This window comes from Crocodylus porosus, unplaced genomic scaffold (assembly GCF_001723895.1).
Source record: "Crocodylus porosus isolate Cpor-Errol unplaced genomic scaffold, CroPor_comp1, whole genome shotgun sequence".
NCBI lineage: Eukaryota > Metazoa > Chordata > Crocodylia > Crocodylidae > Crocodylus > Crocodylus porosus.
The window spans coordinates 2034947-2050637 of record NW_017728905.1 but is presented as its reverse complement, the minus strand read 5'-3'; the positions used below and the strand labels follow the sequence as shown (position 1 = coordinate 2050637).

Here is a 15691-nt window from a genome sequence, read left to right as displayed (position 1 = left end):
GGGGCAGGGGGGCGGGGTTCGTTGCGCGCTGGTCGCGCTGCTGGTTCGGCGTTGGCGGCGGCCGGCGGGACCGGGCCGGGGCCGCCATGCGCTACAGCGAGCGGGAGCTGCTGTCCCTGTCGCGGCAGCCCGCCGAGAAGGCGGCCGAGATCCTCATGCGCCTGCCCAAGAAAGGCAGCGGTGAGGGAGGCGCGGGTGGGGGCAGTTGGGGGAGAGGGGCGAGGCCACATCCTGCGCCCTTGCTGGCCCCCGGCAGCTCTGGGTGCGGGGGCCGTGGGCGAGCCCCACTGGAAGCGAGGGTGGGGAGCTGGTCTTCCCTTCCCCTGGCCGCGGTGGGCGAGGGGATTTGGGAGGTGGGGACGGGCTTGGAGAGCCTCTTGCCGGGCAGTTACAAGACGGTCCCTTGACTCCTCTGCCATGGATCAGCTCTGCCGCGGGATCCCAGAGGCTTGGGTGGCCTGGTGAGATGGAGTCACGCTGGAAGGTCCCTGGCGTGGGAAGGGATTAACAAATCCATTTAATCTGTGGAGACGAGCCCAAGGGGCCTGTTCCCTTGTCCTGCCACGCCGGCGTGGACTGTGCCTCTCCGCCCACACCTGCCCCGGGTCGTCTGACCCCAGCGCTCTTTCCTGCCCAGGGCAGGGGGTCAGTCTCCATGATCCAGTGGGTCCCTTCCAACCCTAAAATCTATGAAATGCCCCTCCTGTTTACCAGATGGCTCCTACTCTTCATCCCACAAACCTCAGCTTCTGAACAGTCTTTTTCTCTCTTTTTTTTTTTCTCTCCAGTGCTGAAGAAACGCCTTGTGAAGCTCGTCGTCAACTTTCTCTTCTACTTCCGAACCGATGAGGCGGAGGTACAGGAAACATTTGGTTCTGCAGATTGGGTGCAAGTTGTGTTTAGCGTGCTGGGGTGACAGACCTGCTGTAGCTCTGATTGTAAAACCCTTTGTAGCATTTGACAAATGCAGTGAAAATACTTAGGCCAAAAAAAGCGACTGCTGTGCCTTCTAACCTTGGTCAACGTATTTTAGGTGTTGTGGTCCAGGGGTAAATCAGGAATGTCAAATGTTTGGCCTATGGGCGGCATCCAGCCTGCAGAGATGGGTTATGCAGTTTGTAGAGCCAGAAACTTGGTGGTGGGGAGAGTAGTTGGGGTTTAACACTGTCACCATGTGCCTTGCTGCCAGAGATGGGTCATGGTGACAGAGGTGACAACTTGACTTGCACCATGGCCAAAAGGGACCTAGAGACAATGATTGAACATCGCGTGACTATGAGCCGTCAGTGTGAGGCGGTGGTCAGCAGGGCAGATGTCACGCTGGCACGCATCAACCAATGCATCTCGTGTAAAGCTAAGGAAGCGGGGCTCCCACTGTGCTCAGCACTGGCAAGACCACAGCTGGAGTACTGCATCCGGTTCTGGGCACCACACTTCAATATGGACGTGGAGAAACTTGAGCAGGTCCAGAGAAGAGCCGCCAGTGTGATCAGGGACTTGCGAGGCAAGCCATAGGAGGAAAGGCTGAGGGACCTGGGCCTCTTTAATCTAAAGCAGAGAAGGTTGAGAGGAGACCTGATAGCAGCTTACCGCTATGTCAGAGGAGTGTATGAGGAGCTCGGTGAACAACTGTTCACTGGAGCACCCGTGGGGAAGACCAGGACCAATAAATACAAACTCCTGGAAGGTGGCTTCAGGCTTAATACCAGGGAAAACTTCGTCATAGTCAGGGTGTCCAGACTGTGGAATAAACTCCTTCCAGAGGTGGTGCAGTCACCTCCCCTGGAGGTTTTCAAGAGGAGACTGGACAGTCACCTTGCTGGGGTAACTTGGCCCCAGTTGTTTTTGTTTTGCTGCCTAGAGTGGGAGCAGGTTGGACCTGGTGATCTGCGAGGTCCCTTCCAGCCCCTAACAATCTGTGAATCTGGCCTCTGAGAAGACCTTTGGTCTGGATCCAGCTCAAGGGACCAAATGAATTTGACACCTGTGTCTTAAATATATTTCACTGTCACAGAGACTTGGGGACTTTAGTGCTTACATGTTGGAATCAGTTAATTTATGGAAATTGAGAGGGTTGGTTATTTTAATCTTCTTCCCCATCAGTAGAATTGGAAGTCCTTTCATAATCTGAAGTCCTGGTCATTTTCCTTAAGTACATCATTGGTTATATATGCAAGACTAAATTTAATAGGAAATCACATGGGTATCCACATTTTGTTACTATTCCTCCCTTTGCAAGCCAAAGGGGTAGAGCAGGGGAATGGGAGACAGGGCTCCTGTGTCCTGCTCCTGGTTCTGACACTGACTTGACACATGGCCTTGAGCAAGTCATTTTAGATGTCTTTAACATTTCTGTAGAGAACACATAAATAGACTAGAAAACATTTTGAATTAAAGGGTAATGTTTTCTCAAAGGGTGCTCTTTGCTATGTTACAGATGATACTTAGTTTTAAAATTTTCCATTTGCTGTCTTTTTCTAAGCTGAGTAAAATGCAGATAGGAAAAAATAATAGTTCTGTTTCTTGCTTGTGCATATTTTCGTGCTCTGCTTCCCCAGCTTAGTGCACCAGTATTTGGGCTCCAGACACAACAGTGGAACCTTTGCAAGTTTATGCAATGTTTATGCAGATTTATTTTAATACACTGATGCACTTTTCTTTAAAAAGAGTGAATTGGAGCTCATATTGTCCTTCTAGCCACACTTGCCTGTCAGATTTGATTTTGTAGAACAAAAAAATAAGCTTTTAGCCTTGGTACTAATAATTATATAAAATCCCTTTAATGGCGCTGAGCAAATAGCAGCTAACGCCTTGTGCAAACATTAGTTGGGGAAGAGACAAAGTTGAACAAAACTGAAACTATCGTTACGCTCCTTCATAAATCCATGGTGCAGGCACACCTCGAATGCTGTGCCCAGTTCTTTGTCTTCACACCTGAAAAAAGATATAGAGGAATTAGAGAAGGTACAGAGAAAGGCAGCAAGGATGATTAGTGGTATGGAGAGGCTTCCATATGAGGAGAGACGGAAGAGTCTAGGCCTGTTGAGTTTAGAAAAGAGCTGCTTGACTAGGGACATGGTAAAAGTTTACAAAATACTAAACAGCAAAGAGGAAGTAGGTAGGGATATATTATTTACTCTCAGTTCAAGAACTAGGAGTCATAAAATGAAACTAGTAGGTAGTAAGTTTGAAACTAACAAAACAATTTTTTTTCACACAGCTTGTTATTAAAGTATGGAGTTTGTTGCTACCAGATGTTGTGGAAGCTGACAGTTTAGTCGGATTCAAATGGATTGGACAGACTCTTGGAGGGAAGGGGCATCAGAAGCTACTGAACACAGGAGTTAGGGACACAGCCTTTGAATAAGGACTTCCTAGACCTTAAATGCTGGAGGCTGCAAGTGAGAGGAACAGTGTAAAAAGCCCACTTCACTCTCCCTTTCAGCATCCACTCTCAGCCAGTGTGTGACACACGAGACTGGGCAAGATGGACCTATGGTCTGACCGAGTACTTGGCAGTTCTTATGTTCTTACAGTATAATGAAGCTTAATTGCAGAAACACTCCATTAGGTGTAAAATAAATGAGCTAAAAGCAGTTTCAGGTTAGATGCCTAATCTAAAGGGCATCTGATGATGTCTTTGGTTTTACAGTTGCTTTCTCCTATCTTTAAAAATATATTTTTTCATTATTATGAAAATTCTGTGCATAGAAGACCATGCTAGGGGGAAATGGTGAAAATAGACACCATCAAAATCCCTGAGGGTATCTAAGTATCATAAATGCCCTAAAACCTTAGAAATCCTAGTTTCTGTGTTACCTTCTTTCTGTCATATGAGTTGGTTGCTGTCTCCCACATACTCTTTGCGGTGTCCATTGTGTGTTAGGGAGTTGGCTGAACAATGGCAAAAGGTATGTTAAACTTTCTCTTTGGGTCTTTTTTCTAGCCAATTGGAGCTTTGCTGCTGGAGCACTGCAGAATTGCCAAAGAAGAGATGAACGTCTTTTCAATCAGTGAGTTTGGGATGCGGGTTCCCATTCAGTTTCTCTGTAGTGGTCAGTCCCATTGTAGTCTCCATCATAGACCCTATCCATCCTCTGGTGGAAGAAAGGCAACGCGTAAAGATGTCTGTGGACGGTTTATGAACCATATCACTCGGGGGAGTGGCGGGGGGTCAGATCTCAAAGTGGGCAGGTGCATGCCTGGTCACAGCTCGGATGAGGAGTTGCTTGAGGAACATGTAGCACTAGTGATTGCATAGTGGACCCTGTCCTCCAAGCCATCCCATCACTGTCACTACTGTGCTCTGCAAGAGTCTGAGGTGTGAAGCTTACGAACCTAGGTATTTCATTATTGAAAGGTCACCGTCCCACTTTGAGAGTCTGTTTGCTTTATTTGCAGTTGTTCTAACTCTCTCCCTATGTAGTCAACATGACAGTATTCTTCACTTCCTCTTCTGACCTGTTACACAGCATTGCTGTGTATTAACTATCTGCTGTGCCTTTGTGCTGGAGCATTTTGTTGCTAGCTGAATTGATCCCTATTCACATTTTAAGGATGTATGGAATAAGAATCTGTTAAAACAGCTCGCACATCTTTATATGGGAGGAAATTCCTCTCTGGGAGGTTATGATATTGAAACACTGCTGCTTCTATGCTGTTAGCTTTATTTTTACCAAAAAGAGAGAGAGTCTCAGATACACCATCTGCCAGGGATAATCTAGCCCTAGTACTCCCGCCACGCTGTTTGTCCTTGTGTTGATAGCAGCAGCTCCAGCTGGCTCACAGTGTGTCGTCCTTTGTAAGCAGCCTTTCATCCAACAAGTAATCATTGTGCATGCGGTATGTGGCAAAAACAGGATGTTTCCTCCAAGGCCATCACCATATCTATTGGCCTGGTTGTTAGGCACATCTGCTTCAATGTGCAGTCTCGACCTCCGTTTCAGCCAGTGCTCCGTCTGTACGAGACCCTCTTGAAACAGCGTTTGCTCTACAAACCCGCCTAGATGCTTGCTGCTGGGCGCACAGCAGTGCCAGTTGCCCTGCAAGATGAGCTTTGTAGTGAAAGCTCATCTTTGCCCAGGCTAATTTTTCCCATAGTATTCCAGTGTGGTGCCTTATTGCCTTGCCTATACCAGATGGACAAGCTTTGAAGGGGGCGGGGGGTGAAGGCATGAACTTTTTGGATTGAATCTGGGATCCCTCATAGGCAAAGCAGAGCATATAATAGTGGCTTTTAATGTTTTCATTGGTGTCTCAGACCCACTAGCTTGATTCCATACGTGTTACTGACTAGCCAGGAGCCAGTGGTTGTATTACGACTGCTGCCTGGGACAGTGGCCGGTGCAGTGAAAGTGAAAGGTTCCTGTAGTCCATAAACAACCCTGAGCTATCCATCCTTTCCCTGCCAGCTCACCAGAATGACTCATGCCCCTGGAAACTCAGACTTCTTTGTATAACATGCGTCACTTAGCAGAACAGCAGCTGACTGGGCAAATGCAGAGTTCATTCAGCTGTACATTTATGTTCTTTATTTTGCATTGCAGGATTTGGCAGAGGTTCTACTTTGGTGCTGTCCTGGTTTTGGCTGCAGACCCTCTGCCCCGTTTCCTTCCTATGCAGAGAGAGGAGGAACTAGCTTTCCTTCCTCTTCCAAAACTGCATAAATGCTTCTGTTCGTTACCTGTGCTGTTTTGCAGCCTGTTGGGGGTGGTGACACTGTTTGACCCAGTTACATCTAGGCTCCAGCTGAGAGCTACATGAATTTTGTAGCAAGGAGCAGAGCTGTAGGAACACTCTAATTAATTACATGGCCTGATTCTGTCTCTGTAAATAGCAAAAGCTGTACAGGGAGTTCCTTTCCAATGTGCAGTAGCGGTTGAAAAGCCCTGAAATAAAGAAGGGCTATTTCTGCCTTTGGGGTAACTTAACTTCTCCAATTTGTGTCCTTTGCACACGCAATGCTTTCATCCCTTCTGTATGTAGACATCCAATCTCTTGTGGTTGTTTGCAAAAGATGGAGAAGTGGGCTTGGTATCTTGGTTAGATTCCAGCTTGTTTAGCTAAATTGCGTCTTGTTATACTTCCTCTGTAGGTTTGTAGCTAGGCTAGGGGAGCTCAGATAACTCCTTCTGGGGGAGCATTTGTCCAACATCCTTTCTTTTTTAACTGGCAGGTTTTATTGAGGAGCCTGACAGAAAATACTGCTTTGAATGTGACAGTGAAGAACAATGTCAGGAATGGGTTGAGGCACTCCGAAGAGCCAGGTAGGTCAGTTTGTGGAGCTTTGGTCTCTCTTTCCTGTTATGCTGTTCTCTCTAAATGTACTCGACAGAATACAGCTAACAGCAGGGCGTGCCCTGCAGTCGGCTTATGGCAGCACTGGGGGATGGAGATCTTATCTTGCCAGCAAGCAGCATCAGGCACAGCTGCCTATACCCTGCAGGGGAGAAAGCAAAACCCTGGGCTACCTCTAAAATGACCCCTTGGGCACCATCATTCATGGTCACTGAACATGGAATTGGCTGTGTCCATAGAACCAGCCTTTCTGAATGAGTAAAAGCTTCACTCTTTAGATTACAGGACCCTGGGCTGAAATGGTAACACATCTGATGGAGCTATGTGAAGGTATGAGACTTCCTGGATTTAGGAAGTAGGGTTGGAGGGCAAAGGCTCTGCTCTGCTTACATAGTGGGAAGGGTGCCACTGCTTATGACTCTTCAAAGTGGTAATGGATCAAAACTGATGGGTCTCTTCTCCCCCTGTCCAAGGCCATGGTAAAGAGCCTGCCCTGCACACAGACCAAAACAAGTGGATTCATTTGCAACGGTGATTGAGCTGAGACCTTCCTTAAAGCTCCAAATAGGTACATGAATTATCCCTTCCCAGACCCCTGCTAAGTGGCTTATATGGCCTGTGTCTGTTTTACAGTTATGAGTTCATGAGAAGAAGCTTGATTTTCTATCGTAATGAGATTCAAAAGATGACAGGAAAGGTAAGTGCATTTTCCCTCCTCCTCTCTCCACCCCTCAGCCTCTAGGCTGAGATGAGGGCAAAGATTGCTAGTCTTGATTGGAGGGTTGTTGCTCCTTGTCTTCTGTCAAAGTTGGAGCAACCACAAGAATGGGAGGCCCTTTTCCTTTCTTCCCTTGAGCTTGTTGCTATCTGTAGGAAAAAGCAACTCTTCAGTACCTCTGTAGTCCCTAAGGTCACTGGTCTTGGTTTGTAGTTGCTTCAAGGAATTTGACTGTACCAGGGGACTGATGTGCAGGCTGCCTGAGCATGTGGAAGACCTGCTTCTCTCTGCTTAACACTTCAACCTCACCTCTGAGCAGAGGCACTCTTGGCTCTGGCTCGTGTTGGGTGTTTGGGACTCTTAATATTCAGACACTGAAGTTCAGCTGGGATGCTCGAAGAGCCACAGCTCTTGACACAGTACCTGATGATGTGAAGCAGGCTTTTCATTGTCCCAGATTCTGGCTCTTGACTGATTGAGTTCTTGCAGATTTGATCCTTAGGAAAGCTAGACTCTGACAAAGTCAGGCAGGTTCTCCTTAAGATGCATCTGCCAGGGCACCTGCAGCCTCCACTGCTCTGGAAGTCCTGAGCCTCTGCCAGCTTCACTTTCTGCTTCTGGGTTTCTTGCTGAAAGAGCACCAAACAGTTGGGGTCCCAGTCACCCTACATATGCCCTATGGTATTAGAACGGATAAACACAACCCACCCTACTGACTAATCATGCACCTCCCTTGAGTACTGCTGGACTTGTTCTTGCTGCACCCTGCCCTGTCTGGTTCCTGTTTTCCTCAGGAATCGCTGCTCAGCCTGGAAATTTGTTTGACCTGAATCTGCCTCCTGGCCACAAATAAGTGATTTGGCTGCATGTAGCAATGACCTCATGCTGCAGCTTCTCCCAGGAGATGACAGTGCTGTAATTCAGGGTACAGAAATCATTAAAGGGGCGGTGTTGTCAGCCACCAGATTGATGGTGCTGGCTGTTTGTCTCTTTCTCTCCCTTTATGCTCCTCATGTGCTTCTGCTACAGGATCCCTTGGAGCAGTATGGAATCTCCGAGGAAGCCAGATTCCAGCTGGGAACACACAAACAGTAACCCTTCAGCCTTTCCCTAGGTGGGGAGTAACTTGCATTCAGCTGCCACCCCTGGGGGAGGGTGTGAAAACACCGAGCTCCAGCTGCAAGGAGCAGAAGCTCCTGGCATCGAACCAGTGACCAAGTGACTTTTATTTATTAGCCAGATGATTTTGTCTGAGTTTTTAAGGGAATTCATTGCACACTCCCACTTTGTCTTCAACCCTTCCTTGTTCCTGTGTGCCTGCTGTGTTGATAGAAGTAACAAGAGTCTTAATTAATCACTGTAGATACCAGTTTTTACTTAACTGTGAATCTGCTACACTGAGGAATGTATAGTCTGACCTTGCTCCTGGCCCTTCCACAGCACTCCCAAGCAACAGTGGCATGCTACTGGTGCTGGGGAGAGGGAACAGGCTTCCAGGCTGGCCTGTTTGTTCCACTCCCTCCTTACTCTCCCTATAGAAAGAGGCTGATGGCACCTGCCTGATGCAGTGATCTCTGCTGTTCAGTTGAGGCCTGTGCTGTCAGTGGAGGAAATAACTGGTGTTAAGTGCCAGGTAGGTTGTATTGGGTGCTAGTGGTAGTAGCATTGCTGCTGGGAACAGCAACATCCAGCTCTCCCAGCAGCTGTTCTGGCTGGAGCGTGGTCTGCACCTGAACTTGGTGAGCAGGATGCTCTCAACTCCTAGGGAAGGAAGGGGGTGGGAGCAGTCTCTTTCAGTGCAGGGGCCCTATCCCCTTTTTCAGAGGAGAGGGACTCTCCAGTTTGGCCATGGCCATAGAGTACTGCTCCCTCTGAAGCCCCCTAGGCCTCTTGCTGCTGCTGCATGTTCTGTTGGCAGAGCTGAAGTGCAGAGGGAGCAGCTGGCACAGGCCTTGGAAGCCCTTCTTCACCTGAACAGTTTCCCCCAGTAGCAACAGGAGTCTTTCCCTTGAGCAGGCTGATGTAGAGCATCATGTCTGTATTGGCCACCACTGTGCTCCAGCAGGCATGATAGATGGCTGGGAGGTCAAGGCACCAGTGTCTTGACTAAAAATGAGTACCTGCTTCAATGCAGCGTGATTTTTTTTTTTTTTCAGCCCAGTACTGCCCGGGTGTGAGCAATAAAATAAAAAGTCTAGAATCCCAAGACCTCCTTACATGACACGGGCAAAGGTGTGGCTTTGTGTCTGTTGGATACAAATAGCTGAAGGGGTGAAGCGTTATGACTTACAGTGAAGCAGTTTAAACTACTGGGCCTGTGACCCTGAAGGCACAATCATTTACATAAAGTGCCCCTTAAAGGATCTACTAGGGAAGGCCCAAGCTACACTTGTCCTTGTAGCTTCAGACCTACAGGATAAGGATTAGGGAACAGCATCTCTTCCTTCCCTTGACTCTGCATTAATTAGTGCAAGTACAGAAACAGCATCAGACAGTACTTACTACCTGGCACAAGTTCTAGAAAATATATGCTGTAAGCTTCGATTGATACTACTTACCGCATACTGCAGTCCAGCTAAACAGCTCCACAGGGCAAGATAACTGGGGTTTAGACTAGAGCATTACTAGAGCCTCTTAATGCAATACGTCACCACTCCCTCCAATATCTCCAATTGACGGGCAACAGTAAGAGCCTTACTTCTGCAGGTGGAAGCATCAGTGACATCGGTATCTATTGACTGTTAAATGCCAGGAGCCTTAGGGAATCCCCCTGCAGCATAGTCCATTTCCATCCCTGCAATTTGACTTTCAACTACCAGCCTGCCATGCCAGTGGGTCTGCTGTCTCAACAGTATTCCACAGAGGCAGAGTAAGATCCGGTGAACTTAGTGTCTGCTGGCTCTTGACACTGATGGCAACCTTGCGACAAGCTTTCAGACCAGGTCAGGAATCTTTTGCTCTTAAGATGGGGTTTGCATATGCCATCTGTGAGAGGCAACTTAAATAGCAAAGGGGAAGACTAGGCCAACAGAACAGCTCTGGTTTCCCTTCCACAGTCATAGCAAAGCTACCCCTGCTTTCAAGCAGGATTGTATTTCACGTGCATTCCAGTCACCTGCTTCTGGCACTGCAGGATGCTCTAGCAACTGGAAAGACTGCCGTTCCGCATAAGCTGAGGGTCAGTTCTACTGACAACAAAAGCAGCTGCAGTGAAACCAGCAACCAGTGATGAAACCAGCGCCCACTGGAGCTAGACTTCAGGAAAGTGGTGTCCTCAGCTGACCTTAACATGCTTTTTATTGACCATCACAACCCTTTTCTGCCTTGGCTTTGCTCTACCTCAGTACAGAAGCAAGACAGCAAATTCTCTGACTTGCTGGCAGTGAGCAGTCTTATCTACTCTGATAAAGAAGAGATGCATTTAAATATGGCCCTCACTGTTAAGGGATGACCTTGGTTTGTCTAGTTATTGTACAGGGGCCTTCATAGTAAGGTTGGCTTCTTGTAGCAGCTACTAAAGTGTCTGCTTATTTCCATCTGAGTTCTTGCAAAGATACCATTCATGCTAATGTTAGAGGCTATACAGAAACTGATGCTTTGAACAAGTGCCGAGCGAGAATTATAAATGTTTCATGTCCTGCCACTCAGAAACAACTTTGTCTAAGGTACTGTTACCTACACAAAATGCTGTTCCATCATAGTAGAGAATTTGAACTGCCAGAGCTTCTCTTGGAAGGGGAGAAGCTGGGCAATGTTGTAAAGCTCCATACCAAATAAAGAAAATCTACATTATAGAAAGCTCATACAAAAACTTTAGTCTCTCACTATAGCAAGGCCTCAAGCTGAAAATCTAGCACAGGTGCTTTTGTGCACTTACCTTTAGAAGCAGCATTTGAAGGTTAGTGCACTGGATCCATTACTTGTTTCAGTAGGCACTTAGTTCCACACTTGAATATTTCAAGTCCCAGCAGCCTTTCATCCCTCGTACCTCATGGCAGACAGGTGCAAAAACAGGGGCATAGATCACCACAGCTGCAGGTTACCTTGGCCAGTCAATAACCTTCTGCACAAGTAGTCCACCTCATGACTTCCCAGTACAAACAGGAATTTTTTCTCCATAGTCTTGCCAGGCAAGACCTTTAAAACCTGTTTTTAAATGCATACTGTACATAAATGGGCATTTTTTAGGTTTTTGAGGGGCACATTAGTTGGGATAAAGCAACAAACAGCTCAGTCACTTGTCCAGAGTAAAAGGTAGGTACACTTCACCATTGCTACTTAAACTGAATGTAAAACATGCTGTGAACTGTTGTTACTTGGGGTGTTGTGCAGCCAGTAACTCATTCGACCCAACTAGACAGATTTCCATTATTAGGACACTGGGTTAGATTTCAGGATTAAGGGAAATGGTAGTTTTGGACACTTCAGATTTGGGAATTTACATTACTGAGGGTGCTTCATAAACAGAAAAGTTAATTTTTTTCATAATTACTTATTGTCCTTTGTTACATTTCACTGTCTTATTACTCTAAAGAGCATAAGAGGGTACTGCCTCCTTGAAAGTGTACGGAAGCTGTTTATCTGTTGTACAATGAAAGTTTTAAATAAACAGCACTTTTGTTTTAATCTTTTGTGGAGGTGGGAACTGCTCTGTTAGAAACGCAGCACATTTTCTTCTACACAAAGCAGTGGTTTGAGGGCAAATTATATGGGCCTGTGTTCTGAACTCATGCGCTTGTGAGAATCCCACCCCCAGTTAGTTTACATCAAAACACCTTAAAAAAAAAGCCTTCACTACCTTACTGTACAAACACCAATTTTTGCAGGCATAACTCTGATAGAGTCTGTAGAGAAACTAGACCAGGTTCAAGCATCATCCCTATCACATGCTGGCCAAATCAAAATGATGGGCAACAGCAGCAGTGAAACCAAAATGGGGACAGTGGTTCCCTACTGAAAAAGTACAGTTGTATAATATCAGAGCAGGTAGCTGGGCACATTGCCATTGCAGTCGCACTGAACATGCTCACGTGATATTTCCTGAAAAGATCAGTAAGGCTTGTGGACAGATTGCTATCACCTCTTCAGGGCTGCTCAGTATGTCTGTTGGGATCCAACTTCAGGACACCACAAGTAGCACGTTGGCAGATGCACTTTTAAGGATGATGCACTTTAATCCATAGCTGTAACACTTGCAGCATCTAAAGCGCCTTAGGTGAGTCTTTGCTGAATCAGGACTCTAGGCTCCAGGTAGAAGCCAGGAGCAGAGAGACCAACCTAGCAAAGGTTTTTTACCTATTAGCTCCATGAAGATGGATGACAATATTAATGAAGGAAAATCAGACTAGAATTAGTAGCAATCTTGTTTCATATTGTAAGCACCCAGAGCTTTCTGTTTTTTAAATGCCCTGTAGGCAGGATTTGATGCATTAGACTGAACAGTTCCCTGGAGGGGGGGAGTGCGCAGCATCCTGACTGTCCACGGCTCTGGCCTTCATCGCTAAATGGATTTCTGGCCCAGAACATTCATTGGGATCTTTGCAGTCGTAGATCTGAAGGATACTGAACACAATCCCCCTTGAAAGAATAAGTGAAAAGAAATGCCCTGCTGAATTAGAGAAGCACCACAACTGTACAATGTATTAAAATACATACACTTTAATATAAAGACAAAACTTCAAAGCATTGTTTCAATTACAAATCAATAGGGCACAAGAAATTACGGGAGGGGAGAATAAACTAACTTTTACATTGCAGAGAATTAGAAAGGTAGGGTGGAAAATATATAATATTATACATACATATATACACACCAGAAGTATTCACGCTAGTTCTATGGAAGAATGAACGGAATGACAGGACAACTTACCGGTATAAAAAAAAAAATCCAAGAGATAAATTAGGGGAAGTCTGAATTTTAAATAATTCGATTTTATAAGCTAAAATTATATAAACTAATTCCTATTTACTAGGAAACATCCCATATCACATGTTCTAAGCAATAAAATGGGTATTTTTTAAAAATCCATTGACAAATGGATTTTTATTAGTAGTTAAAAGTCTTACTAATCAATTCCTGAGCAACAGCAACTTCATAATCTACTGCATTCCCTGTCAAGTCCCACTCAGCAAGGGCAGACTCCCACTCCTAAAATAATGAAGTACAACAGAGACCCAAAGAGTTGGATTTTCATTTAAAAATGATCGCTTACAGAACAGGTCAATCAAAAGCCAAGCAGGATGGGTCAACCCATTCTACCTTTTCCTTATTAACTCCAGAAACATCACCTTTCAAGAGGACAATTCCACTGCACCAGGTAAGTAACCAGATCTTCCTTAGAATCACAGGGTCACAAAACTTGAGAACTTCAGGGTTAATATCTTAAAATTTTTAGAAATCAGATTTTGATATTGCTGCAAAAAAAACCTCAACACAAAAATCTTGAGAGAGACTGTCACAAACATTAAATACACTAGAATGAGACTTTCAATTTTAGTACTGGAATTATCCCATGAAGTTCAAAAGCAACAGCATCTTGTATTGCGATATTCAGCCTTAATAGATATTTATATAGTTATAATGTTATACGGATAAATAAAATATGGCCCTTTTTTTTTTTTTTTAAATGGTAAGTCAACTTTTAGTGGAAACCTGAAAAGCAAGCTATGGAATTGACGGGTGGAGGGGGAGAAGGGAGGACTTTAAACTGTTAAGCAAAGAATTTTAACACTCCAACACTGACTAAATCTGTGCTTAAAAAAAAATTCCATCTATTGTGATTTCCTCAGTGCTGCAGAGATAGTTCACAAAAACACTTCCTAGTTTGTTCTCCCCAACCTAAAGTTTAAATTACTGTTCATTTGCAGTCCACTGTACAATTTCCATTTCTTAATAAATCATTGCTTAGAGCTCCCAATGCTCTTCATGCTTTTGGCTCAGGCATAAATAAAAAAACAAAAATTATTAAAGCAATGACCTGCAAGTGTGAATTGGGAGAATCCGCTAAGAAAATACAGTGTCATGATTTTCGAACCCTGGTGTAAAAGGTTTGATTTCCGTATAGAAAGCAAACTGGCTATTGGTCGCTGAATTCCTACCGGAACCCAGCTTGGGCAGCAGTACAGGGTTTGAAAGTCCTGATGATGTACAGCTCTTCAGGGAACAGCACCAGTGGCCGAAGGTAGCAACCCAAGTCAGAATCTAAGACATAAGGATAAGGCTACTTCCAGGTCAGTGAAGAAAACATCAAGTGTAACAAATCACTGGGAGAGGTAAAATAGCACCATCTTCACCGCTGGGGAGAGGGGTATTGTAGTTCTGATGCCTACTCAGTTAAAACAAGCAAAAAACAACAACAAAAAAAGGTGTCTACAGTAGCACCTTATATGTAACCGTGGAAAGACCCAGGTCTTGGAATCCATCTGTCGTTCCAGCAACATAGCTCCATTTTAGCTGGAAGACATGGGATGGCAGCTGCAGACTGGGATTTTTAAGATTAGCTAGAGTCTTGTCCTGCAAACCTGTCTTTTGGGGCAGAGCACCTACTACCAGTGAGGAGTACGGTAAGTCAGCATTTACAGGCCTGGGTCTTTCATAGCACAAACGTGCTGCACACTTTTGATCTGAAGTTGCCTTTCCACTGTGCACAGCTACCTCAGGACCAGCCTGCTCACCGATGTCAACGTTAGAGCCTCACCCCATAGTGCAGGATCGTCTTATGAAATCCAGGTCAACGCTTGCAAATCACTTGAGTCTTTATAGGTCAGAAAGAGCTGGGCTCCATGAATGAACCTAAAGTCCCATAGACACTTTCCATCTCCAAGGGAAAAAAAAAAAAAAAAAAAAAAACTGGGCATGAGCACTCCCCACAACCAATCAACCACACCAGCAAGAGCTATGCAAGTGCTGTGAAGTAAAGCAAACATTGTACAGGTGTCCCCAGCACAGTCCAGTTAGAGCAGTTCTCCTCTCTGCTACACTCTGGCTATTCCAGTCCGAGGCTTCTCCTCCAAGTTGTAGGGCAGTGGGGCAAAAGGCACAGGCAGCGCTGAACGCCATTGTACTTTACTTACAACGCAGGGCTTGAGATGAAAGTCCAGCACGGGCGGGCAATTATTGTGGGCAGAAGGCCGCTTACTGAGTTTTGGCAAGCCATCGAGGGCTGCATGACAGGCAGCCGGGGCAGATCAATATTCATTTTCTACATTTTTTTGGGGCTCCGCGGGCCAGATAGTATGGCCTGGCGGGCTGCATCTGGCCCGCAGGCCGCATTTTGCCCACCCTGGTCTAGCATGTCACTTCCCTACTCCGTAGCCAATTTAAATTGAGCTGGAGTGACTGAGTTTCTCCGGGATGGGAGTAAACGTGTTCAAGGAATTAGAGGTTCCCCATCTGAGGAATGTCATGAAGGACTGGTTTTCTTACAAGAAAAGCTCTACATTTCCAAGGGACAAAAACTCACTGAATTGTTGTTCAGCCTTAAAAACACCTTTCCCTCTATAACCCCCATTTTATTCAGTTTTTGTCAAGGCATGTTGGGTAAGAACATCTTTACAAAGATTTGGTTTTCCCACAAGCAACATCACTGCACACACAGAGGTGTGCCCAGACTTATGCAGTCAAGAGATTAAAGACAGTATTGCACTCTACAAAAGTAATGCCGCTTCACAAACAAA

At 45.6% G+C, this 15691-nt stretch overlaps 1 protein-coding gene across 1 annotated transcript; it reads left to right on the top strand.

The window, feature by feature from the left end:
• The first annotated feature begins 20 nt into the window (after positions 1–20).
• PLEKHJ1 (pleckstrin homology domain containing J1) lies at positions 21–11641 on the top strand. The gene is made up of 6 exons (XM_019557062.1): positions 21–180; positions 789–856; positions 3947–4013; positions 6176–6266; positions 6931–6994; positions 8045–11641. The coding sequence occupies exons 1-6, from the start codon at positions 87–89 to the stop codon at positions 8108–8110; spliced, it is 450 nt and encodes a 149-aa protein (XP_019412607.1). The 5' UTR covers positions 21–86; the 3' UTR covers positions 8111–11641.
• The last annotated feature ends 4050 nt before the right edge of the window (positions 11642–15691 follow it).

Bases quoted from the DNA above. Each gene is read 5' to 3' on its own strand.
- PLEKHJ1 (XM_019557062.1), top strand. From the start codon at position 87: ATGCGCTACAGCGAGCGGGAGCTGCTGTCCCTGTCGCGGCAGCCCGCC. The intron at 181-788 runs GTGAGGGAGGCG...TTTTCTCTCCAG, and splicing joins CCTGCCCAAGAAAGGCAGCG to TGCTGAAGAAACGCCTTGTG. The intron at 4,014-6,175 runs GTGAGTTTGGGA...TTTAACTGGCAG, and splicing joins GATGAACGTCTTTTCAATCA to GTTTTATTGAGGAGCCTGAC.